The sequence below is a fragment of the Emys orbicularis genome, chromosome 1 (assembly GCF_028017835.1).
Source record: "Emys orbicularis isolate rEmyOrb1 chromosome 1, rEmyOrb1.hap1, whole genome shotgun sequence".
Lineage (NCBI taxonomy): Eukaryota > Metazoa > Chordata > Testudines > Emydidae > Emys > Emys orbicularis.
The window spans coordinates 215,511,205-215,538,954 of NC_088683.1; the positions used below are offsets into that span (position 1 = coordinate 215,511,205).

Below are 27,750 nucleotides of genomic sequence, written 5' to 3' on the forward strand. Positions count from 1 at the left end.
GGAAAGCCTTCCAGTTAGTGGCAATAAATTTTCTCGGAAACAACAAGGCAGACAACTACAGGTTGTTGGTGGAAAACCTCCTCAAGGCATACAAAAGCCTTGGTTGCAATATGTCACTAAAGATACATTTTTGGCACTCTCATCTAGATTTTTTCCCACCGAACTGCAGAGCAGTGAGTGACGAGCACGGCGAGCGATTTCACCAGGACATTGCAACAATGGAGAAACGCTATCAGGGCAAATGGAGCCCATCAATGCTTGCAGACTATTGCTGGACAGTGACAAGAGACGCTCCATTTAATGAATACAAGAGACACGCCAAGAAGCGCCGAGTAGACACTGAATAGGACTAAACTATGTACAGAATAGTTTTTTGCCTTTTGTTTCATAATAAATTTTATTTATATAACCCTTTTGCTGATTTTTAAAGTGTTACATAAACAGGACAGGTGAAATATTATCATGTAAAGCAACCATAAACACATGAAAAGACCTAGGTTTACAATTTATGATTAAAACTCTACTATCTACACAACATACATAGACATAAAATGTAAAAACTTAAATATCTTAGAAACAGTAGCCAATCAGTTGTTTTAATTGTCGTATTTGAATTCAGCACATCAAAATACATAATAAATAGCACATTTTAGCTCTGAAACAGACGACTTCTCAAAAATTATAGACCAGTGTAATTTTATGTAATCCTCACACAACATGGCAAACTTTGAACAAAAGAATGAGGGGAAGAGAAAGTCTTGAAGTCGTATGTCCACGTTATGTTGCAAAAATAGTGCTTGGGAGCACACCCAAGCCTTAAAATATTAGTCTGTGGCTGTATAATTACAATTGATTTGAACGTTGTCACTCTCCTTAGTGCCAAGCTAGTGAATGGAATGCTGCCTCTCAGAATAAAGCCTTTACATTCTGTTTTAGCTTGTAACTATTATTTGGGGCCACTTTTAAGTGGTTTAGTCCTGTTTGATGTTTTGGTGCCAAGGCTAACATTGTCTAATGGCAACAAATTGTAGAAACTTGTGATTGGTTTCAAGTAATATGTAGGTATAACAATGCGGACTCACCCCTGCGGCGCCTCCTGCTGGTCGTCCATGGGAATTAGCTCTTCCAGCATCCTGGAGCGCCCCCTGCAGGCTGTGATCTGCCTTGCCACTGGCCCCATGTCCCTCCTAGGACCCCGGTGCCCCTTTCTCTGGGTGCTGCCCCCTGGCAGTATCCCCACAGTTCTGGGTCTCCCCCTCCCAGGGGAACCCCCACCCACTATCCCCACTTCGCCTCAGTCTTAGCTACTGCCCAGTCTCCATCTAGCCCCATTCACTGGGGCAGACTGTAGTATCAGCCACTCATCACAGGCAAAGGGGTTCAGACCTGCTGCCTCTCTCTATAGCTGGGCTGCCCCTCTGCAGCCCCGGTACTGGTCTTAGGCCTTCAGCTAGGCCCACAGCCTGGGGGTTTTCCAGGCTGGAGCTCCCCAGCTCCTCTAGCCTTCCCCCAGCCCTGCTCCACTCCCAGTATCCTGCTCAGCTCCCTTGCAGCCAGGCCCTTCTCTCTCTACAAGCAGAGAGAGACCATTTGCTCCTGATTTCCCTGGCCTTTATAGGGCCAGCTGGGTCTGTTTGTGGCGTGGCCACAGTTGAGGCTGTTTCCCCCAATCAGCCCATCTTTTCCCCCTGCCCCAGCCCTCTCGAAGGGCTGTTTTAAGCCCTTCCGGGCAGGAGCAGGTGACCACCCCACTACAGTAGGTTATTTTAGTTGTGGGCTCTTAATCTGACACAACACAGAAATGGTGCTTGGAGATTCCCTCCCATGTCAATCATAGTGAAAATATCTCTGTGGCCCTCCCCACCCCCACCTCCTTTCCTGGCTATACGTTATTATTTATTTTAATGTTAACACAATATACAATAGAACTTCAGAGTTACGGACACCTCAGGAATTGAAGTTGTTCGTAACTCTGAAATGTTCATAACTTTGAACAAAACGTTAGGGTGGTTCTTTCAAAAGTTTACAACTGAACATCGACTTAATACAACTTTGAAACTTTACTGTGCAGATGAAAAATGCTGCTTTTATCATCTTAATTTAAATAAACACCTTGTCAAATTTTTGTTTTAAACGTTCCCTTTTTTTAGTAGTTTACATTTCACACTGTACTGTACCGTATTTGCTTTTTATTTTATTTATTTATTTGTCTCTGCTGCTGCCTGATTCTGTACTTCCGGTTCCAAATGAGGGGTGTGGTTAACCGGTCAGTTCGTAACTCTGGTGTTCGTAACTCTGAGGTTCTACTGTAATGTGCTAGGTTTCAGAGGTAATGTGCTAGACTCTATTCACGTACAGAGGAGGACACAGTCCCTGCCCCAAAGAGATTGTAATTTTAGGCCCTGATCCAAGCAGATCTACGCAGATGGACCTTGGCACCATCCAGTCCCTCATTCCGTTACTGGGATTCCACATAGGTCAAGGGTTCACCCATGTGAAACCACTTGCATGTGTAAGGCATATCTGGTAATGGGACTGAACACTGCCTGCTTGCACTCCCGTTATGCATGTGAGTAGTCCATTGGATTTTAATGGAAACCCTTGTATGTAAAGTTACTCGCATGTATAAGTGTTTCCAGCATAATGTTCCATGTTTGATATTTAACTCTCGCTACCTATTTAATGTTTAAAACTTGTATTGTTTATGTTGAACCTTTGCCCATTGTTAATCATTATTTTAATCCTTGTCTTGCTGCTTGCCAGCCAGGCTGAATTGAAGAGCTCCAATGAGAAAATTCTCCTCTTAGCCAAAAATAAAAGTGTTTCAAGTGGTAATGAGCGCTCTCCTACATTTTGTGGTCAAAATCATTAAGAATCTCTCCTCTAATTCCAAGAGACAGGGCACTGTGTCATTCCTCCCCCCACCCCTTCTCTTTTAAGCTTGGTTCCCTATAATATTTGAAAACGTCTGCTATGTGCTACCTATCCAACAGAGAGGTTTGCTGGTCATTACTGAAATTGATTCCTGTAACACATGTGGTTATGTTTGTGCATGGGGCTGATGGCCCCGAGCAAGAAGCTCAGTATTGGCTCGGTGGTCTGCCGTGCACAAGGGAATCTTGTAGCAGAGAAGGTGAATTTCTAAATAAACTGAGGGACAGGAAAGTCCTCTTGAAATGTCCTCCGCAATCTGACATCCTTCCTCTTCTTTCTGCCAAGAACCAGACAATCTCTTAGGAAGATCCTGCCTAGCTAATCACATTTGCAGACTGGTTGTGGCTTTTCCACACGCACACACCATAAATTCTTGCGTACCTCACTAGCAGGCAATAGATGAAGGGTATGACACATATGTGGGGATAATTAAATGGTTCTGGAGAAGTAATACAAAGAATGTGGTGTTACCTACATCCCTGCATGTTTTGGCATGGTACTTTGTTTGTTTATAAAGAAATGGTCCAAAATATATATTGTGCACTGTTTGTGAATGTGAGCCCTTTATTGTATTGCCTACTGGTTCAGCAATGTGGTCGCAATCTCCTAATTTCTACCTTACTTTGTCAGTTACTGCAGTAAGACCCCAAACCAACAAAGCATGTGAGAAGTGCCACTGAAGTCAGTGGGACTGTCCATATGCTCCATCTGATGTCAATAAGATTAATCATGTGCGTAGGCCCCTGTTCAGCAGAACATTTTACCAGATGAGTGACTCCATCCCTGTTCAGCAAAGTACTTAACTGTGAGTAGTCCCACTGAAGACCTCACATACTTAAAATGAAGCACTTGTTTAAGTGCTTTGATGAACTGGAGCCAACGTAGTGTGCTGACTCAGGGCCTAACTGCTGATCCCTGGGCAGGATCACAATTAGAACATTTTAAGTGTATTTGACAGTTTGTATAGCAAAAGTCTATTTCACAAAATGTATTTAAAATAAAATGCTTTAAGGACGTTTTTACACAAGTGGGTAAACGTAGTTTTTAAGTGCCTCGTTTATTTAGGCTTGACAGTTTACACACAAAGGTATGATTGTTTCATGAATTGATCCTATATCATTTATTCCTTGTTCTTAATAATTGGGTCGGTATGTTTGACTGTATCAAAATATTGGTCCAATTTATTGTTTCAGTTCCTTTTGAAATGTTTTGCCAAATGCTTCTTTGTGTTTCTTTATCAAGTACAGACTGTTGGATTATTGGGGGCAGTCATTACAAATCTTTTTCTGTTGGCCTGAATTTAAATTTATTTAAATGTTATGCTCTAATACAGTGTTTCCCAAACTTGGGACGCCACTTGTTTAGGGAAAGCCCCTGGCAGGCCGGGCCGGTTTGTTTACCTGCCGCATCCGCAGGTCCAGACAATCACGGCTCCCACTGGCCGCGGTTCGTTGCTCCAGGCCAATGGGAGCTGCTTGAAGTGGAGTGGGCTGAGGGATGTACTGGCTGCTGCTTCCAGCAGCCTCCATTGGCTTGGAGCAGCAAACTGAGGCCAGTGGGAGCCGCGATCGGCCGAACCTGCGGACGCAGCAGGTAAACAAACTGGCCCGGCCCACTAGGGGCTTTCCCTAAACAAGCGGCATCCCAAGTTTGGGAAACACTGATGTAATAAAATATATAAAACAGTAGGCTCTCCTCCTCAAATATTAAACATGGTGATTAGTCTGTGAATAAGAAGTAATTTTTTCCTAAAGCAAATCCTATGATCATCAGATTCCATGGATTAATCTTGATGATAGTTTCTTGTTAAAATTGAATAGTTTGATGTTGTGGCTTTTACCTGTACTCAGCTGGAATGAGAGCTGCAGCCAGTTTTGGTAAGACACCACCAAAATATAAAGCATTCCATAGATGTATTTTTAATGTAGCATTGTGTTCCCCCTTCCTCTTAAAATAATCCATGTTTATTACTGCTGTAATAACATTATTTAGCACTTTATAGCCAAACAATGAATAAACATTAAGTAATGAACCTTCTCAGCACTCCTGTGAGATATAGAAACATATTTCTCATTTTATAGATGAGGAAACTAAGACCGAAGTGAAGTGGCGTTTCCAGTGTCATACAGTCAGTGAGTGGCACAGCTGGGAATGGAATGCGGGACTCCTGACTCACAAGTCCATATGCCAGGGATCGGCAACCTTTGGTACGCGGCCCGCCAGGGTAAGCCCCCTGGCGGCCCAGGCCGGTTTGTTTACCTGCCGCGTCCACGGGTTTGGCCGATCGTGGCTCCCACTGGCCGCTCCAGGCCCATGGGGGCTGTGGGAAGTGGCGGCCAGCACATCCCTCGGCCCGTGCTGCTTCCCGCATCCCCCATTGGCCTGGAGCGGCGAACCGCAGCCAATGGGAGCCACGATCGGCCGAATCTGCGGACGGGGCAGGTAAACAAACCGGCCCGGCCCGCCAGGGGGCTTACCCTGGCGGGCCACGTGCCAAAGGTTGCCGATCCCTGCCATATGCCATCCACTGAATCATGCTAGCTTTTCTAGTATGCTATCTTAAAGCAAATGGACAGTCCTGGTTCAGTTATGATATGGCTACTTATTTAGGGGTAAATCCAGCCCACTCTTCCTTATGTTTCCACTAAGGAAAAGGGAAAGGCTAGAAGTAGAGAGAGCAGCATAGAGGGCATGAGAGAAGATGGGACATGGGGAAATTGAAGGAAATTTCCTACTGCCCAGATATACCATCCTTCTCCCTCCTTGTAAATGCCATTGAAGGGTTCCTTGCCATCCTTCTACCCAGCACCCAGCCTAGCTAGCTGGGGTGGGCTCTGGATTTGCATCTTAGGGTTTGATCCTGCACCTATACAGGTCAATGGCAAAACTTCCATTGACTTCACTTGGAGTCTATACCTTTGCTGGTATAACACATCTGTGTTGAAGTCCAGTGTTTGCCATTCTGCTTTGTGCAAAAAGATGTCACCAAAAAAGCATAAATGACACACTCTACAAGTAAAGCAAGATCAACACTTTTACATTCACCTTCGGGATTCCCATAATCCATTTCCTGATTAAAATAATGATGACAAAGATCAGCATTACTACTACAAGCACAATCAGCTCATAATGAAAACCAGAGATGTGATTGCTATCTTCCATTTTTAATAAGAAAATGAGCAGATGGATGCTATTGAGGGATGCTGAATAAAATTGTTTACTTTTATTTGGTTTTGATTTTTGTTTTTTTTGTTTTTTTTTCATCCAACACACAAAGCAGAAAATCTTAGATGAGTAGAGTCTTAGTTTAGATTTAGCATGATTAACCTAAGATTTCAAAAATGTGTTAAAAGTGTAGGGAAAATTTGTTCAGAAGTGCTTATATCTCAATTTCCAAAATGATCAGGCACTTAGGAACCTAGATTTCATTGACTTTAAATGGGACTTAGTGAGCCTAGACACTTTAAAAACGTTTACCCATAATGTTTCATTAAAAACTGTCTCAAATTATTAAGACAAGAATCTCCTAATTTTGCTGGAATAGACGATGCTCATTGAAATATCAATATATTCATGTGGTGCTTTGAGACTGCAGCTTGCACTTGATATTACACAATGTGATTTGAAATTATACTAAATTCAATATTGCATACTGGAAGGCTGTTAAGATGCAATATTTATACAGGCATCAGCAGTTTTTCATGAAATGTAAACTAAGTAACAAATGCAGAGGGCTAGGGAGTCTGCTGTACAAAAATATGTGTAAGAAAAGACATTTGATTGAAAATTGCCCGCAAGGGCCTGATCTAAAGCCCATTGAAGTCAAGGGAAGGACTCTCACTGACTTGATTTCAGTGTGCATTGGATCAGGTCAAAATTAAATTGCACTTTTGCTACTGTTCTTGTAAATCAAAATAAACTAGGGTCAATTAATCACAGTTAGCTCAAGTGATTAATGCAAAACAAATTAACTAGATTAAAAAATCATGATTAATTGCAGATTTGATTGTACTGTTAAACAATAATAAATACCAATTTAAATTTATTATAAATATTTTGGATGTTTTCCTACATTTTCAAATATATTGATTTCAATTATAACACAGAACACAAAGTGTACAGCGCTCACTTTATATTATTTTGATTACTAATATTTGCATTGTAAAAAAGAAACAAAAAATAGTATTTTTCAGTTCACCTCATACAAGTACTGTAGTGCAGTCTCTATTGTGAAAGTGCAACTTACAAATGTGGAACTTTTTTTCACATAACTGCACTCAAAAACAAAACAATATAAAAATTTAGAGTCTACAAGTCCACTCAGTCCTACTTCTTGTTCAGCCAATCGCTCAGACCAGGGGTCGGCAACGTTCGGCACGCGGCTCGCCAGGGTAAGCACCCTGGCGGGCCGGGCCAGTTTATTTACCTGCTGACGCGGCAGGTTCGGCCGATCGCGGCCCCCATTGGCCGCGGTTCGCTGTCCCGGGCCAATGGGGGCGGCGGGAAGCCGCGGCCAGCACATCCCTCGCGGCGAGTGGGGGCCGAACCTGCTGCGTCAGCAGGTAAATAAACTGGCCCGGCCCGCCAGGGTGCTTACTCTAGCAAGCTGCGTGCCAAACGTTGCCGAACCCTGGCTCAGACAAACAAGTTTGTTTACATTTACGGGAGATAATGCTGCCCGCTTCTAATTTACAATGTCACCTGAAAGTGAGAACAGGTGTTTGTATGGCACTGTTGGAGCCGGTGTTGCAAGGTATTTACGTGCCAGAAACGCTAAACATTCGTATGCCCCTTCATGCTTCGACTTATAGATTGCATTTTTAAAATCTTTTTTACAGTGAAAATATTTGTAATAAAAATAACAATATAAAGTGAGCACCGTGCACTTTGCATTGTGTTGTAATTGAAATCAATATATTTGAAAATGTAGAAAAATATCCAAAAATATTTATAATAAATTTTAATTGGTATTCTGTTATTGTTTAACAGTTTGATTAACAGATTGATTAAAACTGTGATTAATTGCGACAGGTTTATTTTATAGCTATCAAAGGATTAAAAAAAACAATCTTGATTTTCAAGCACAGAGGCTTAAAGGATTCACATAGGGCTAGTTCTACCCCCAATGCCAGGAGTGAGTAGTTGAATTGGGTTCATGCATCCTTTTCTCTCCCCCATAGCCCATGGAGGGGCTACCAAAATTACTCTATTGTATGTTACTCTAGTCCAGTGGGTGAAGAGCCCTAGGCACCTCTATCACAGTTCTATTGTAAGGGATAAGATCAGAGGATCTGCACAGTGCCTGCCTTCCCATATGCGCCCCCCCACCCACCCCCATAGCTGAGCTCTGTGCTGCACAAAGGGTATGGACCCTTTACACAATGGAACCCACTGCCAAGTCCACTTCCAGTTCAGCTGTGGAAGTGAGGGCTGGATTTCTCCTATTTGGAGTTTGTGGCCTATTGCAGGTTTTCTATGGAACATCAGTAAAGCAGAGCAGAGAACCTAGTGCAAATTCCTAACAGGTTCTGTGTTTGCTACACGTTTCAAATTGAGGCTTTCAACGTGCTAATTAAGCTGCTTCATGCAGCTGTGTGGGATGAAGATGGGATGCCATGCTGTCAGAGCAGAGCAGGCGCACTTTCTGGGGAGTTACTAGCAGCAGTGGCATGAATGGGAAGGACAAAACTGCAGACATAAAGGAGCAGCGAATTGGGCATAGACCATGGGGGAAACAAGCAGTGCAGACATGAAAACAAAAACTACACAGTAACGAAGCTGTTTCTGCTGGAGGCTGGAATGGAAGGAAAGACAGAAGAGGAGAGAGAGGAGTTATTTCTATTTTTAAATACATGGGAGGTGTTCAGACACTCTGTGTGGTGATAAGTATCTCTGCAAGACAGAGTGATTAGCCAGCAGCTCTTCATCCATGTGCTAATTTTGCCTAGGCAATGGAAGCTACTGGCTTTGACTTCAGGAGTGGCTGCTGGGTGCTCAGCACTTGAAATCAGGCCACACATTTAGGTGCCTAAACATGGTCTTAGTAGCCTCACTTTAGGCATCCATTTTTGAAAATCTTGGCCTTGTGTCTTAATGACCCCATGTTAACTATTTCGATATTTGTAATTTCAGGAACTTAATTTGGAAGTTCCAGCTGCAGTAGAGACATTCCCTTAATGTCTGACCCATTATATGCTAGAATTTATAAAGCTCAGGAAACTTGATCCCCTGAGTCTGTAGAAGCCACTACTGTTAAGAAAATCTGACTCGCACTAAAGTTAGGTATAACTTTGCTCAAACAAGTTTAAGGTCTAAAGCTTCTGATTAAACTAATACCTTTTAAATATTGCTCAGGCATATTTTGCAGCAGATAGTAGATAATGTTTTCACCCCTCAGCTCACAGAGGGCTAGTTAATGATGCGGGTGATGTTGCTTTGAGTGTTTATCGAGAATTTTTGACAGAAAGCAATTCCTACCCACCCTGCTACTACAGCAATTGTCCAGATCCTTCAAAGAAAGCCGACCTGTCATTTCTTTAGCTTGAATGACTACGGAAGACTTAATACAACAAAACAAAACAAAACCTTTTGATTGGGTAGAACTATGTTTGCAGGGAATGTAACCAATGTTTCACTTACATAAGTTGTGCTGTAAACCATGGTTGTTCTTCAGTCACACACATTTACTGCAGCTGTTTGGCAGTTTTACTACAGCTGGTTGGCATGATGGCTGTTAACAGCCACTTATACTGTGGAACCATCTTACAGTGAAATCACTCGTTCGACTCCCCCTCTCAAATAACTTCACACTAGCTGGAAGTTCCCTCTGAGAGAAATTGTGATTTGCATTTTCCAATACATCTTGCATAATAACAATCTGAGATTTTCATTCTACCCTATCCAAATTCACTATAAACTGGTTCCACTATAAATCTAATCATCATGGAAGCTTATGCTGTCAGCATTGCTTAGGTTGTTGCATCCTAATCTCACTTGCACGTCTCTGCAAGAGCTTTTCTTGTTCTTTTTAAATTATATTTCCTTTCTTGCTGCAGTTTTTCTTTTCGTTTTGTATTGTAGGATCGGGATATTCACCCATAGAAGATGATGAAGATGTTTATGCACGCAATAGATATAAAGGTGAATGCTTTGCTTCTGTGCTAAAGAAAATCGGCTGGTTGCTGGGAGATCTTCTCTCTTTCCTTCCTGCATCATAAAGTCTTAGAGTGATCCAGCTCCATGTTTGTGTTCAGATTTTTCAGACAAGATAAGCTTTTCATTTTTTTAATTTTTCTAAACAATGGAAAATGAAACAAGCACTGTGCATTGTTTAGCTTACATGAGTAAATTATTGTTTTTTAGTCCCTTCACCCTCGAAAGGTCAAGCTGCTAGCTCATGAATATTAAAAATAAGCTGTCTTCTGCCTCTTTCATACCTCATAGCCAAAGCCAACAATGATAATCCTGTTCAGAATCTGGACCTGTTGATGGTAAGGTATGGAAGCGCATGAAAGAGAGCTTGATTTTTATAAGCTGCTTAATATAGTCCTTGACATTTCAGGTTCATCTTGTAACCTGGAATGAAGAGTAAAATGTGTTTGCCAATGAACATACAAGACATTAAACAAAATGTGCTGGCACATTAATGAGATAATTGAATTCTGCAAGTATAGAAATCAGATTCAGATTTTCTTCCCTATTCCAAACAAATTTACTGCCCAATGGGATCTGATAGCAAAATGGTGAATCTGTGACATATGTGCCTAGTTCTTGAAGAATCTGGTTCCACACTCAGCCCCCTTCCCTCCCCTCACCCCAAAAAAGTTATTTTACTGAAGTTTTGCATCAGTAAACTAATCTATGGACATGCAAGAAGACACTGTATTGCATTGTTGTGGTAATGTAGAAGTATTGGGCATTAATATAGCTTTGCTTAATGTTAGTACTAGACCGAGAATAAAACACGATTTTTACACAAGGATACGTATGCAAATATATCAGCTACTTATGAGTACCAAAGGAGAAGGTACAAAATACTGTCTATCTTACGTTTTTATAAATATTTATTTTGCTCCCCCGTTCCCCCCCAAAAGTGTATCCCAGTGTGAAAATCCTGCTTTAAAAGTATAATCAGAAAAAAATTATTTCCCCATAGCTTTATATGGTAAATGTGTTGTTCTTTATCTTTAACATTTAATCCTCTGTGGATACTTAAACAAAGAATTCAAGTGATTCAGTAAAGATAAATGAATGCTGACTGGACTGTGGATTAGTGGTCAAAATGTAGACTCTGTCTAGGAACTCTCTTTTAGAAAAGTGATCCAAAACAAATTATTTCAATGGCTGCAAGGATGTCACAGTGGTATGAGAAACACAGTGGTTTATTCACACAAATATTAAAAACTGTATTGAATTTGGAAGCTCTAATGTGAGTTTTAGTAGCAGATTAGACAACTCAGATCCAAAAATCAAAGGCATGAAGCTGAGAAGACCTAAGTTGTATTAACTTGCTTGCATTTATTTGAGTTGACAAGCAGGTCACATAAAAACAACAACAACAAACAAACAAAAAAACAGATATGGACCTGATTTGCTAAGATTGGATCTGGATCAGAAGTTCACCAAAATGTGAGGGTGTTCATATCCCGGGTTTTGGTTATGGACCATTTCTCCTTGTAAAAATGTCAGAGTATCAAATATACTAACCATTATGCATGCCTTTTGAAAAATGTACACTAGTACATGCCTAGCATGGCATGGTGTGTATGTGCATCTTAAGCAGAGCTATGTAAACCCAGCAGATTTTCAGTTCACAGTGCTGTCTGCAAATTAAACCCTGTAGTTTGTTTGCCGCGGATTGGCCACATGCCAAACCCTCCATGCTCATCTGGATGTTTTTCAACCAACTCAGACTTCCAAGGAAACATCTCTACTGAGTTCCTTCCCAATAACTTAGCTAAGAGATCCCTTCTTCCCTGGTGACCCCTCTGTTCAACTGCCTAATCAACCAATAAGCCCCATTGTATTAAAAAGCCCCTCTGCATTTTGCATGCTGAGCTTACAGGAACATTGATCCCAAACCAGCATTTGGACAGTGCTGACAGACACTTTGGAAAGTGCTGCTGTCAAGAAGAATGCTTCTTCCCTAACTGACATGTAAGATGCCTGCTCTACCTGGGGTTCCCATGAGAAGAAAAAGCCTCCAGAGTGCAGTATTTCTTTGTTCACCACAGCACAAAAGCCACTTTGATCCAGGCCCTTAAGGGTACATCTACACTGCAGCTGGAAGTGGGCCTCCCAGCCCGAGTAGACAGACATGTGTTAGTAGGACTCCGGCTAGTGCACCACAAATAGCCGTGTGGATGATGCAGTTCTGTAAGAGAACATAAGTATGTCACTGAGTTAAACAACTTCAGAAACAGGCTGTGCTACTTTAAAATGCTTTTTGTGAAATAAACTAAAACCCTGGCAGTCACACGCTTTTCCATTCTCAGTCTCTCCACTGTCCAATGCTGTTTCTGTGGTTCTAGTAACAGCACAGTAGAATTAATGTGGAAGTTTAAATTTCCACTGGGGGAGATGTAAAAATATCTAACCATTTTATGTAGAGGAATTATACACTGAATAAAAACTACAACATGTATGGTATGTGAAATAAGAGCACATTAAATATGTTCATGGAATTGATCCCAAATATGAGGAAAGACATTTGAAATGTGGAGATGAAATTAATCGACAGAGCCAATAATAAATATCTGTGAGACTGATTCCATTTGTGAAAGACTACTTTTAGATGACTCTTGTGGTTTTGCCACTGTTTAGGCATGAGGTTCTGGAAACCCTCCCAGATCCCATAAAGGCTCATTATATACCTTCTGAATATTGCATGTGGTGTGACATTTCAGTGCTTGTCTTCCTTTTGGCCTACACTCTTACCTCCTTAAGTGGTGTCCTTGTCAAATCCCAGAGTTAAGTAGAGTCACCTTAGGTATTACTTGGATAGAAGACCCCCTCAGAAAACTCACTTGTTGCTCCTCACGACCCCAGAAAAGTAGTTTTGGCTGCCTAGGAAAGGTTTGTAGCTGACACACCTCAGTGTGCGTACTGAACCAGTGCCCCAGCATGGTATTAGTGGAAGCTTTGCTGATGGAGGATTTCTCTTGAATATGTATATTTATAGCCTTGACCACCTATAGTCATTAAAGACACACACCCCCTTTTTGCAATAGTTAAGTATGGTTGTTAATCCCAGTATCGTGGCCAAATGCCAACTCTGCTCTGATTTGGCAGTCCCTGTAATCCCTTGATTCTCATGTCTAACCTATGCTTTATTGGATGCTTTAGAGGAAGATGAAGCACATATTTCAGGCCAGTTTTCTGTGTTCCTCCATTTGTGTGCAAGGTGCTGGAATGGGTTGGGGCTGGGGAAAAGATGACTCTCAGACATTTTTGTGTTTCCTTTGTTCTGGCCCCAATCCCCAGCACAACTCGGAGCAGCCCAGGATTATTGGCTGCTTGGGCCTTCTACCCTGTTCCTCATCAGCTTGGTGCCTCTCTGATGGGATCTCTGCACCTCCATTCCTAAATTGAATTTGGGCAAAGTATTCTTTCCTTCCTGAATGATTGTATAGAATTGCTGGTGGATGAGTGCCACATTTCAGGACCAGTGCTGGCATATTTTAAAGATGAGTCTGAACCAAAACCCCAGATCCAAACTCTTCAGATTTTGGAACAGTTTAAGATCTGGATATGAACTTTGCATCTTGGGTCCATTTCCATTTGTGTGTGTACGTACACTTGTGCTAGAAATAAGCAATAACGCAAGACTGAGTGTATATTTCATCAATTAACATAAGCACACCTTGAAACACATAAAACGTGCATATACTGGCTGACATTCAAACCCAGTGCCTGAGTGCATACATTGTACTTGGAGACTGTGAGTTAACACCCACTCAGGATGAATGAAGCTAGTTCTTAACTCTCTAAGAGCTTTTGTTTCAATTTGTCAGACCTGGACAGACAGATCTACAGATTTAGTAAGAAAGACAACACTGCATCCACATTTAGGTTTTCTTCATAATCGGGATGAGAAAATTAGCATATTTAAAGTGATATCTTAAATATTGTGGAACTGATGGGGCCATGAGAGAAGTGTTATCCTGGCTTGCTGTTGAGTTTTGGCTCAGTCTGACACCCGAGATGGAAACTGGAAATTCATTCAGCACAAGTGAAACACCTACACTTATGCCTAGGATCTCTCCTTCTTGTGTCCAAGCAACCAAACTTGACATTTCTGTAATATGATGTATATAATAATGCCCTTCATAAAAGGGAGCTTGAGCCTTCATGGAGTTCACCAACGGCCATGTCTGTTTCTATGGTGCCCTGATATGTGTGTATCTGATGGTCCTGAAGGAAGTTTTGAATGAAAGGGTATTAAGACAAGAGTAAGGAAAATAAAATTACGCCACATATAAAGATAAAGCTTCACTGGGATTGAACTTGCATTTCAATTGCCAGCTTCTGTGACCAAGGGCAGGTAAATGCATCCTCTGTGGGGTATTAAAACATAAATACATTGGTGAGCATGAAACTGTCCACATGGTGGCACACTTATTCCACCAGCATGACATTCAGACACCCAATTTAATAGAAACCCTCATTAATTTGTAACAGGCAGGAACAGCTCACCTTTAAAGGCCTGACACTGTGATATGTTTAGCACCTTGCTGGATCAGGCCAGGAACTTACATCTCTGCATGTGCTTTTTTACATTTTCCTTTTTAATAAACTCTCTCTACAACATCAAACAAACATAATGAGTTTGCAAGTGTGACTTAAGCTAATTAGTCTTTAGTAAAATGTGTGTGTTCTGTGTTTGTTTTTCCATTCTCTTTGCCAGAAACGCCTTGGTGTTCTCCCATTAAGGTGAAACATGGTAATGCAAACTGCAGAACACCTCAAGGAGAATATTACAAAAATGTCTTGGGGACGAGATGTGATATCCGTTGCCAGAAAGGCTATGAACTGCATGGTCCTCAACAGCTTATTTGTCAGTCAAACAAACGCTGGTCTGGGAAAGTTTTGTGTAAACGTGAGTAGATCATACTTGTGTGTGTATGTGTGCACATGTATCGCTGTTTGTGTGATAAACTCATCTCTGTCTAATATCTAATGTCTATGTGAGTAGCTTTTATATTTAATGTCAGTGCTAGGATGGGGAGAAACTTAACTGATAGGAGCTGCTCTTAGAGTTAACTCTGTTTATCTTTGGGCTCTCATTCATATTTTGAATTTAAAAATAAATATGTCTTTGTGAAGCCGTAGCTAACTTAGCTGCACCTGTTTCAGACATTATTTACATAGCCCCTGTGATGTACATGGTGCTGTGTGATAGGTGGACTGTGTCAAATAGCTGAATGCAGAGCAGCTTGCAGTTTCAAATCATGGCAGGTGCATTATAGAGGAGTGAGAAAACAGAGTGAAGAGAGGCATTAAAGGCAGGAATGCTTCATGGAATAGGTGGGCTCTGAGTCTGTAGAAATCTTTCTGAAACTGAGGGGTTATAAGAATTCCCCTTTGCAAACATATTAAAATACTGTGGGTAGTTAATTCTAGCTGCACTGTTAATTGTATGTCATTTTGCAAAATTTGAATGTCACCAGGTTGAATGGGCCCACCATTAGTTTGTGAGCGAAAACATTTTGACAAAAGAAGGGAGTGGGCAGCTGGCCTTTCCTTAAAATAATTTCATTCCATTGGGCTAACTTAGCTGTATGATAGCCAAATTTGAAGTCTGTTTGAGGAGGGAAAATCATATGAGTGGTTTCACTTGCTCTGACTGAAAAAATCCTAACCATGTTTTGTTCACATACAGTACTGCACATCTGTTTCCCCCCCACTCCTCTAGAATGGCAAAACAGAAGATACTGGATACATTTGTTTTCTTTTACAGAAATACGGTGCCCAACGCTGTCCATGCCAACTAATGGGGGGTTCAAGTGCATAGACGGCGCGTACTTTAACTCAAGATGTGAGTATTACTGTTCCCCAGGATACCAGCTAAAAGGAGACCGGACAGTAACATGTATGGACAACAAAGTTTGGAGTGGCAGACCAGCCTCCTGTGTTGGTAAGTAAGATGAGGTTTGCACTTCCTAGGGAGCCTAGATTTAAAGCTTTCGTAGCCTGTTAATGCTAAAATATTTTAAATGCATTGGAAACATGGCTACTGCATCCATGTCAGTGAGAAAACAGAGTGTCTTTTAGAGAAGCATTGGAACAATTTGCCTAGGGGTATAATGGATTCTCCATCACTTTAAATCAGGATGGGATCTCTTTCTAAAATACTTGCTGTAGCTCAGACAGAAATTAAGGGCTTGATGAAGAAATTACTGGGTAACGTTCTATGGCCTGTGCTATGCTCATAATAGTCCCTTCTGACCTTAATGTCTATGAAACCTGTTGTAATTATTTGTCCTTCCTCAGCAGCATCTTGTACCTGCGGCATTGTGTCACAGACACAACATCTTAAGCCTAGAAGAGAATCAGAACTAACCAGTATGGTGGGACTTCCTTGGTTACTTTTGCATCTTGGGGTCATGGACTCCCAGTGAATTCTGGGGAAATGAGGACAGGCTTTTCTGACGGGAAAAGTTACATTAGGCTAGCATACTTTTTCAGCCCCGTTTACATAATTCTCCTTTGTACTAATAAGATTTTATCAGAAGACATAGCCAAAGTGTCTCAGCTGCTACTGATGTTCTTGGGAAGCTCCTGATAAGGGCTCACTTTCCAGTCACCCAGATGTGCAGGTCTTTAGCCATTTGAATGGGCCACCAACAATTTGATTTCATGGCTGGAGCAATATTTGTGTTTTTAATGATGTGTGTGTGTGATACTATGGTTTTCCTCAAGATGCCTGTGGCTCAGTCTAGCTTAGCGGGTGAAACAACATTGGAGTCTCCCTGCTGTGGCTTTACATTCATAGGGTTTTGTTCAATTTTACTGTTACTTTTTGTCTTGCAATTTTATACATGCTCCTGCCTGTCTATCTTCAGACTAAGTTTGTGGTTTGTCTTGTGTTTTATATGCAAATTCAAGTCTGGCCCTTTTGCAGGGTTGGTTTTATGTGTGGTGGGGGAAGGGTGAAATGTCATCACCTTTTCTATGACCTCACCAATTTGCACTGCTGACCTGGGCATCTCACTGCAAATGACAGTGTAGCACGTGTACTTGAAATGTTCCTTTAACAAATGCAGACAATCAATATTTATAACTTCACAGCATGTGAATGTGTTCTATAGTAATTCTGTAAGACAGTGCCATAATTAAGTCCTAAATGCAGCACGTTGCTGTTCAGTAAAGAGAGACACCGTCCCCCCACCCATGTTTTGGGTGCAAATTGTGGAGTGTGCAGGTTAGTGAAGTGCTTATTAATGAAGTTAAAGTTGCCAGGCATCCAGTTTTCGACGGGAACACCCAGTCAAAAAGGGACCCTGGTGGCTCTGGTTGACACCACCGACCAGGCCATTAAAAGTCTGGTCAGCAGTGCAGCAGGGGCCCCAGGCTAAGGCAGGCTCCCTGCCTGCTCTATCTCCGTGTGGCTCCTGGAAGCGGCCACCGGGTCCCTGCAGCCCCTAGGCACATGGGCGGCCAGGGAGTCTCAGCTTGCTGCCTGCACCCCAAGTGCCGGCTAAGCAGCTCCCATTGTCCGGGAACCGCGACCAATGGGAGCAGCTGGGGCGGCGCCTGCGGGCGCGAGGGCAGCGTGCAGAGCCTTCCTGGCCGCCCATGTGCCTAGGGGCTGCAGGGACCCGGCGGCCGCTTCCTGGGAGCTGCAGTAAACACCACTGGGACCCCGCACCTTCTCCTGTACCCCAAGTCCCCTGTCCTAGCCCTGAGCCTGCTCCTGCACCCTGAACCCCTCATCCCTGCCCCACCCCAGAGCCTGCACCCCCAGCTGGAGCCCTCAACCCCCTCCCCCACACCCAACCTCCTGCCCCAGCCCGGAGCCCCCTCCTGTGCCCCAGCCCAGAGCCCGCACCCCCAGGCAGAGTCCTCAACCCCCACACTGCAATCCCCTGCCCCAGCCCAGAGTCCTCCACCCCCTGCACCCCTACTCCAGCCCAGAGCCCTCTCCCGCATCCTGAACCTCTCATTTCTGGCCCCACCTGAAGCCCACACCCCCAGCCCAGAGGCCATACCCCCCTGCACCCCAACCCCCCGCCCCAGCCCAGAGCCCTCTCCCGCACCCCAAACCTCTCATCCCCAGCCTCACCCCAGAGACCTCACCCCCTCCTACACCCCAACCCCCTGCCCCAGCCTGGTGAAAGTGAGTGAGGGTGGGGGAGAGCAAGCGACGGACAGAAGAGGGATGGAGCGAGCAGTGGTTGGGATCTCTGAGAAGGGTCGGTGCAGAAAAGATGTTCCCAAACTGTGATCTGTGAAGAACTTGCTGGTGGCCTGCAGAGAGCTGGCTGGTCCCATGGTTCTGTCTCTCCTCCTTGTTTACAGCTGAGAGGGATAGAACAAGTGGGAGGGAGAGAGGAAATGAAGACCAAAGGGAGACATTTTACGTGTTACTTTTTCATGAAGGCAATTCCTATAGGTGCCCCGGGGGCATTAAGCGATCACGAATGGGACAGGAGGTGGGATCCACCCCACTTTGAATGGGAAGAGAGGTATCTGTGGGATCCTCTTGCCACTAAATTGTGGTCCATGCTATGCAAAAAATATTTAAAATCCTGAATTAATGGTGTTTTTGCAAAATATCAGGTTTAGCTCCACCCTTTGTTACTGTAGCTTCACTGTTTAAATTTATCCAGCTCAAAGCAACTGTAACTGAATCTTGGCAACAGCAATCACATAGAGCTTGTGGGTACAATATTAAAAATGCAGCTACATACAGAAGTCATGAGCTAATTTCATATTATTCAGTGAGATGGGCTGCACTGATTGGCCTATGTATTTGTTTATTTAAACATATTAATTCAACATTTAAAAAGCAAAATAGGATTTACATTTGGGTGAGAATTAGTCTGCAGACTGCAAGGTGTTCATTTATCCAAAGCCACATGCATGTGCAGCAGTAACCTTGGGAAAGAACAAAAGGTCAGGTTTAGTCTATTCCACCCCAGAGAACAAGCTGTAACCCTGCCGTCATATTTAAAACAAAATAACTGACATTTAAAAGTAGCACCAGACACAGATCAGCTATTAGCAAAACAAGACTTTTAAATCTCAGGTGGTTATATTTTTCTGACTCTTTTTAAACACACGTGCCAATATTTTTGAACCTAAAGTTAGGCTCCTAAATAGAAACCCTCTGATTTTCAGAGATATTGAGTACCCACAAACCCCACTGAAGTCAATGGGATGTGTTGTCAGTATTGTATTGATTTTTGTTCTTTTGTTAAAATTTTATTCTGGTCCCTTACTCGCTGGCTCAAAATTGCAAAGGTGTAACCGAGTACAGAGTTTGGCCCATTGTATCTGTAATACCGACAGACCCCAGTTGTCGGCGGGCGGGATCGAGCCTGGGATCTCCGGAGCTTAGTGCATGAGCCTCTACTGCATGAGCTAAAAGCCAATTGGATCTTAGCTAAGGCTGGAGAGAGAGAGAGAGAGAGAGAGAGAGAGAGAGAGAGCGCTCTCTCTCTCTCTCTCTCTTTTTTTTTTCTTGTGTGTGTGTGTGTGTCGGTGCAACTAGATGGGACAGAACACCACACCCAGGAGGTGTGTGGGTTACATATGTTCTGATGGTTCTTCATGATGAAGCAGCTCATTTTGCACTAGAAAATAAACTTTAAAAACCCAACTTATGTGCTCCTACAGCTTCCTCTCTTGTGCCAATAACAACAGGTTGGAGCAGTTGGAAGTTTAATGAGTGAAAAGTCTTTAGTTGAAAACGGTCTTTCTCACTAATGAAACTTCCAGGAAAAACTCTTGACTTTTTTGGAATGTTTTTGTTTTTCACAAAATTTATGTTTGCAAGATTTTTACCAAAATGATTAAGTAAAAGTTTTATTGGAATCATTATCAAAATAGTTACCGAAGTGCAGCAAATTTTGGTAACAAAGTTAAGAAAAGTTTGGTTTAGAAAATAATGTTGCTTAAAAAATTTCAGAAAGAATTATGAGGAACAAAGTATGTGTCCTTTTCCAACCCTGAGAAGTGGAAAAAAAACATTTTTTCCCACAACACCCTTCCTCTCCCCAGTTTCTCAGCAAGCTGTACTTTCTAGTAGGGTTCGTGTTTGGGGTTGGTGGCTGGCCCCAGGCTGGGGGTAGGCTTGCAGACAGGGAGTAGCCATGGGCCAAATTTAGGTTTGGGAATCTTGGATGTTTTGGGGCTAGGTTTAAGACCAGCTTCTGGGCCCAGTTAGCATTAGGACTGGATGATAGCTCTGTGTTAGTGTTAGGGTTGGTTACTAGGTCTCAAGCTAGGGTGAGGGTCAGGACTGGGAAGAGGTAACAGGATAGTGTTAGGGCTGGGCACATTTGCCAGCTGTGGGCTAGAGCCGGTTGAAATTTGCTCCCCCCCAACCCATGGTTTTTAAAAAAATGAAATGTGACTTTTTTCTAAATGAATTTTTTCACACAATACTTGAATTCCTTGAAAACTTTTGTTCAATCGAAACCAGGTTTTTCAGGGGGTGGGGAGGAATGGCAGTAACCACTTTGTATAGAAAATATTATCAAATTGTGGGGAAATTAGTCCACTTCAGTCCCTGGGAAATGGAAATACCTCAAAACTTTGAAAATTCTTATTTTTCAGCCAGCTGTATAACAGATGTTGTGGTAAATAGCCTTCACCATTCTACTACATCCTTTATGTTACATCCTATAGAAATGTTAAGACCGGGGTGAAAGTAACTTAAAGGACTTACCGGTACGCCGGAGTCCTGAGCAGGGGGGCGGGGGCCTCAACCGGAAGGGGCCTGGCCTCAACTGGAAAGAGGCAGTCTGTTAAATCCCCGGGCCCTTTAAATCAAGAGTAGCTGCAGTAGCTGCGGCTGGGAGCCCCAGGCCCTTTAAATCACCACCGGAGCTACCAGCTGCAGAGGTGGCTGGGAGCCCCTGGGCTCGGGATCAATTTAAAGAGCCTGGGGCTCTAGCTGCCGCTACCACAGCGGAGCCCCAGGCCCTTTAAATCACCAACAGAGCCCCGGGGGCTCCTGGCTGCAGCCGCTACCCCAGGACTCGGGGCTCTGGCGGAGATTTAAAGGGCCTGGAGCACTGCTGCGGTAGTGGCACCTGGACCCCCTGGCCCTTTAAATCACCGCTGGAGCCCCGCCGCGACTACCCCAGGGCTACGGCAGCGGCGCTCGGGTGGCGATTTAAAGGCCTGGGGCTCCGACTGCTGCCGGGAACCCCAGGCCCTTTAAATCGCTGGCCTGGGGAAGCCGGTCCGGGATGGCGTACCGGCAAGAACCGGCTTATTTTCACCTCTGGTTAAGACCAACAATTAAGTAACCATTCTGAGGCAAGGTCTACACTACAGCGGGGGGTCGACCTAAGATACGCAACTTCAGCTACGTGAATAGCGTAGCTGAAGTGGCGTATTTTAGGTCGACTTACCTGGCTGTGAGGACGGCGGCAAGTCGACCGCTGCCACGCCGCCGTCGACTCCGCTACCGCCTCTTGCCGCGGTGGATTTCCGGAGTCGACGGTAGAGCCATCAGGGATCGATTTTATCGCGTCTTCACTAGACGCGGTAAGTCGATCCCCGATAGACCGATTGCTACCCGCCGATCCGGCGGGTAGTGAAGACGTGCCCTGAGAGAGTCTGAAATTGGTCTTGCATTCTGAATTAAGAATTTAAAGGCACTGATCATGGATTATGGAATGATGATTTAAAATACAGCATAATGTTTTCTGGGGGGGAAGTTCAGTTTGTTTGTTTTTTATAACTCAGATCTATTGATTCTTCTTTCCATTACATGCTTTTTACATGGAATAAGTATTTTGAATTAACTACAGCAATCTTTAATCACATCTACAGTCAGTAGTAGTGTTTATTTGGCACCAAATCTTTATCCACCACATACAGGTACTCAGATGAGTATTAGGTTTTTGTATTCTCTACCATCCCTCCCTTCCCTGGCCTTGCCTCCCCCACTCTCTCAAAAACAAATACATTAAAACCTTTAACAAGCCAGAGAAACAAGTGGTCAACAAACCTTTTAAATGTGCAAGGTGGCCCATGTCAGAAGTGTAGGAGTTCAGAAAGCCGCAGGCTCTTTGAAAACTTGTCCTCATCCCTTTTCCACTGAGATCAATAGGCTGCATTTATTCAGTAGAATGTTACTGAACTTTTGTTCTGAAGCCATCATTAAAGCAAGATGATTTCCACAGGCGGAGTCAAGTACCATTGCTGCTACAACCTAGTAGCCAAGAAGCACTAATAAAGTATGAGAAAGTAGCTGAGGAAAATCATGGTTGAGCAGCTCCAAATTTTTCATTAAATGCCTGCCTCCCTCCCCAACAGGATAGAAACCTTCCAAACAAGATCAGTCCACCTACTAAATAGCCTTAATGTCAGAAATGCCTAATAAATGGTTTAAATAAACCAGTTCATATGCCATGTCAGCAAAGAGATTCAGAGGATGACTGAAAATCTATTTTATCCCATGCCATGGTGCCTCTTTAATATCCTATGATATGTAACCGCGGGTTGGATGCAACTGGTATACTAGGGTATTGGGAGAGTGGAGTAAATCCTGGAGCTGCTTGATTCAACATAGAGCATTAGATACTAGGCCCTGTAATCTCTGCACATGGCATTCTCCTATTAAAGAAGAGGGTGATTGCAATTTGCACTACCTGGTCCTAGTGCAAATTAGAGATAAGAGAGCAAAGCACTCGAGCATGTGCATAACTTCAAGCACACGCTTAAGAACTTTGCTGGATCAGGTCCTATATATGGCTTTCAGGCCCTGGCAGTCTGTAAGTGCGGCCTCAGTGGGCAAAGTTGGAGTGCCCTGCTGTAGTCAGCTGGATTGTTTTGAGGTTTGTTTGGTGTGATCTGCTGGGGTTTTTTGTGTGTCTGTGTGTGTGTGTGTGTGTCTGTGTGTGTATGTATAAATGCTTAAAGGCTATTGAAGTAGCCACAGACAATAACCTTTCTGGTGACTGTTGTCTTAATAAAGTGAAAATTCATGCTTGTTCATACAAACCAGTGTCCTCTGTTGCTTAATGATGGAATCTTCTTCCTGATTAATTGGATACTTAAAACATGAGTATCCTAAACACTGTCCTGCTCCTTCTTCCATCATTTACGTGGTATTTTATTTAGTTATATGGTGCCTTTAATCTCAAAATGCTGGGCAATGGCTACAAAGGAAACTCAGTAACCAGCCACAGAAAGACAAAAAACAACAAAGACTTCACTATTAGTAGCCCCAATACAAATGCAACATTAGCCGTCATTAAAGGAGATAGGTGGGGAATGTCATTGCCCTAAGGAAGTAACATAGGGCAAAACTCCCATTGGCTTCTGTGTGGCTAGGATTTCACACTTAGTGTGCAGTGCAGATTTAAAATGATGGAGTGAGGAAGAAAAGTGAGGGGGAAAGGCGAACAGGAAAGTGTTTCCCTAAAGCATCCCCTAGAGGGGGAGTGGAAGTGTGAAAACGCTTCTTATTTAGAGACTACAGCAGATGAATGAATTGCAGTGAGAAGAATTTGAGAAGCTGAATGAAATCAACACTTAGGGAGGTGACAAGAGAGGAGGAGCAGTCAGGTGACAGGGTTGAAGGGAAGAGTAAGATTTTAAAGCAGCAATGAAGAGAGCTGAAGAAAAGAGAAAATGTGAGTAACAGGGCAAAGGCAAGTGCGCTGTGTGACTGGAATGCAGAGAGGTGGATTGGTATCAAATTCAATGGCATAAATAACGATTCAAAGTCAAAGGAAGCTCTAGCAAGTCTTGTATCTAGAGCTGGAGCAAATCATGAAAACTGTTGTTCACAAATGTGTTGGTGTCTTCTCAATAAAGGTTCACTTTGAGTGTGTTTGCAGCACTTTCTGTTCATTTTCCACAAGCAAGATTTTGCTCTCACCAGAGCTGGCAGAAAGTGAATTTAGGGCTGAAGCATAATTAGTTTATTATTATTGTAGTTTATTATTTAATTGTATTTCTGTAGAGTCAGCTACAGTTGTAGACCAGGACCCCATTATAGACGTTGGCTCATGCAATAAGGGAAAAGAAATAATACCACGTCACTTAGGTGAAAGGTATACTTGTAGGAGACATAAAATTAATTCATGGGTTGAAAAAAACATTTGCCAAACAGCTTTGCACGGCAAAGAAATCTGTTTTAAAAAATGCAGTCTCTTGGCAGATAATACGCACATGCAAAAGGGGCTTAATGTGCTACACAATTTGTTCACTGGGAATTGCTCACACAGTATGAGCCTGTTATTCCTGTTAGCTGCTGTCCTGCTGACTATTCTGTGTAACCTATTAGAGGGTGACTTGATTGGCAGTACTGCAGGGAGAGATGTGGGTGGTGGAGGTGGTTCACGAGGGGTTGGGGGTTGTTTGGGGTTGGGGGTTGTTAAAAGGCTGTTTGTACCATTCCTGCAGCTTTATGGACAGATACTGTGTGTTATATTTGAATATGATGGAGACAGGAGTCTCTGCTAACACCTAGGGACTGCTTTATATTTTCTAGGCACTTAAATAACACCACTGGGAGGTGGGTAAGTATAATTTCAGTTGTCCAGATAAGGAAACCAAGGCACAGCTCATAAGTGTGTGTCTACACAGCCCATGGAAGCGAGCCTCCCAGCCTGGCTCAACAGACTCAGGCTCGCAGAACTGGCACTAAAAATAGCTGTATTGACAGCACTTTGAAGTAGCAACAGGAGCTCTGAAGCCTACATAGAGGGGTGGGCCTCAGAGCCCGAGCTCCAGAGCAAGCTGCAACTTCAAAGCTCTGCCTATACAGTTATTTAGAGCGCTAGCGCAAGACCCGCTAGCCTGAGTCTGTCGACCTGGACAGGGAGGCTCGCTTCCATGGGCTGGGTAGACATAGCATAAGTGACTTGCTCAAGGACATATAGTCAGTGGCAGAGCTTTGGAGAGAATCATAGAAGTTCCTGGCTTTCAGCCTCAAGCTCAGTTCGCTAGTCAATGCTGCCTCAACCTTGCTGGTGATTGGATAAAAAAATTCATTACCATGGTGATGTTGGTACTTTATTTATTTTATTTATTTATTTGTTATTAGTCTACCTGGGAGATAGGCATAATAAATTCTATTTTCATCTCTCACTCTTCCTCCCCACCCCTACCCCTTTGAAAATGGGAGACATTAACATGTGCTCTATGTGCACTGGGTTCTGGTGTTAGAAATCATAGAACCATAGGGTTAGAAGGGACCACAAGGGTCATCTAGTCTAACCCCCTGCCAACATGCAGAATTTGCTGGGTCTAAACCATCCAAGACAGATGGCAATCCCTATCCAGCCTCCTTTTGAAAACCTCCAGCAAAGGAGATTCCATGACTTCTCTAGGCATCTGTGCCAGTATCCTACTGTTCTTACAGCTAGGAAGTTTTTCCTGAGATTCAATCTAAATCTGCTATGCTGTAGTTTGATCCCACTGCCTCTTGTCCTGCCAGTTGTGACAAGAGAACAATTTTTCTCCATCTTTTTCATGGCCTTTCAAGTATCTGAAGCCTGCTATCATGTCCCCCCTTAACCTCCTCTTATCCAAACTAAACATACCCAGTTCCTTCAGCCTTTGCTCATATGGCTTGTGTTCCATCCCTTTGATCACCTTTGTCACTCGCGTCTGGATCCTTTCCATGATCTCTACAGCCTTTCTATATACCAGTGACCAAAATTGGACACAGCACTCCAGCTGAGGCCTAACCAGCGCTGAGTAGAGCAGTACTATCACCTCCCATGACTTGTATGCTATGCTTCTGTTAATGCAACCTAAAACTGCATTTGCTTTTTTTGCAACAGCATCACATTGCTGACTCATGTTTAGGTTGCGATCCACCACAACTCCCGGATCCTTCTCAGCAGTGCTGCTGCCAAGTCAGTTATCTGCCATTCTGTATTTGTGCATTTGGTTTTTCTTCTCTAAGCGTAGCACCTCGTGTAGGCAGAGTGGTGTGAAGCTGTATCATAGGGGTCGGCAACGTTTGGCACGCGGCTCGCCAGGGTAAGCACCCTGGCGGGCCGGGCCAGTTTATTTACCTGCTGACGCGGCAGGTTCGGCCGATCGTGGCCCCCACTGGGCGCGGTTCGCCGTCCCGGGCCAATGGGGGTGGCGGGAAGCCGCAGCCAGCACATCCCTCGCCCGCGCCGCTTCCCGCCGCCCCCATTGGCCCGGGATGGTGAAGCGCGGCCAGTGGGGGCCGCGATTGGCTGAACCTGCCGCGTCAGCAGGTAAATAAACTGGCCCGGCCCGCCAGGGTGCTTACCCTGGCGAGCCGCGTGCCAAACGTTGCCGACCCCTGCTGTATCACAATGTACACTGAGAGCTGAGTAGTGAAAAGAATTAAACTATGGGTTCTCTGGTGCTTATTTTAACAGATATGGAACCTCCTAGAATCCAGTGCCCAAGTGTGAAGGAGAAAACAGCCGAGCCAAATAAGCTGACAGCCCGTGTGTTCTGGGAAACCCCAGAAGGAAGGGACACTGCTGATGGTATTTTGACAGAGTAGGTGAAACTCTGTCTATTATATTAAGTGAAACCCTGAGGTCACTTGTTTTGCCTTTTCCTAGACCCCCTTTCACTTATCTAGGTGATATTCTTGGTCAACATCCTTCCCCACCAGTTCTGTGAAGGAGTGAGCACTTGCTATTGGGTCCGTGTGACCCGTCAAATTATAATGCAGGCTTAGCTGAAAAAGAAAATCTGACATCTCAGACACCGAGGTAGATCGTTCAGGAGTTAGCATATAAATAGCCAGCAGACTGTTTTAAAGCTAATGAGATCAATTTGTTAGCATTTTTGCCCACACCTGTGTTGCAATAAATAGATTTCCAAAGGGCCTTCTATGGCTCTGTTCTCTCCTAGGGGCACTTTGCATATGGGGCAGCACTTCTTAGTGAGAGGTGCTGTACTGCATGAGGAGAACTCTGACCGTGTTAAAATAAACAAGACCATTGTGTGCTAATAACAATCTCATATGCAACTTTAAGCTTTCACATAATATAACATAGTTACTATGATAATGAGTTCTTCAGTAAGTTACTTTTCAAGTGACAACATCAACTTGAAATCTATAATATTAAAAAAGGAGAAAAATGTAGTTTCGGGTACTACATTTGCTTTGGAGACCCCTGCCAATTCTTATAGTTTTACAATGACATTTTCCCTCCCCTCCCTGCCCCCCAGTGTTTTTCTCTTGCCTGTTAGTGTTAAAGACCCGCACAAACAATAGGGGAAACTTACTAATTTCTATGCTGATGGTGTCCCTTTTAATGGCAGCATTGTCTGCCACTTCCACTGATACAAGATGGGCATGATCAAAATACTTTAATGATGAGAATATGGAAAATCATTTAGTTTACTGCAATAAGCTTAATCAATCCATCTGTGAACTCACAGAAGCTGTTAAAAGAATTGAATAGTTGAGAAAATCGACTTTCTGTTCACTGAAAGGTAAAGGACACTTACAATTTGAACTATTTAATGAGGACATTTGACAAAAAGCACATCAAAAGAAACAAGCACAGGGCATTTTTATATATCAGAGTATAAGCTGGAGGAATTCATTAGATAAATAAAAAATGCTAGTGCTTGTGATTGCAAAAGAAGAACTATGATGTTAAGAGCCACTAAAGAAGCTCT

General features: G+C 43.3%; 1 protein-coding gene across 1 annotated transcript in view; it reads left to right on the plus strand.

Moving 5' to 3' along the window:
- Positions 1–27,750, plus strand: part of SRPX (sushi repeat containing protein X-linked) — a 74,852-nt gene that overhangs the window by 37,194 nt on the left and 9,908 nt on the right. Inside the window, exons 2-5 of the mRNA XM_065421462.1 lie at positions 10,015–10,074; positions 14,840–15,031; positions 15,893–16,069; positions 26,487–26,613. Of these exons, the coding sequence (XP_065277534.1) occupies positions 10,015–10,074; positions 14,840–15,031; positions 15,893–16,069; positions 26,487–26,613 (556 nt within the window). The remainder of the gene's footprint in view (positions 1–10,014; positions 10,075–14,839; positions 15,032–15,892; positions 16,070–26,486; positions 26,614–27,750) is intronic.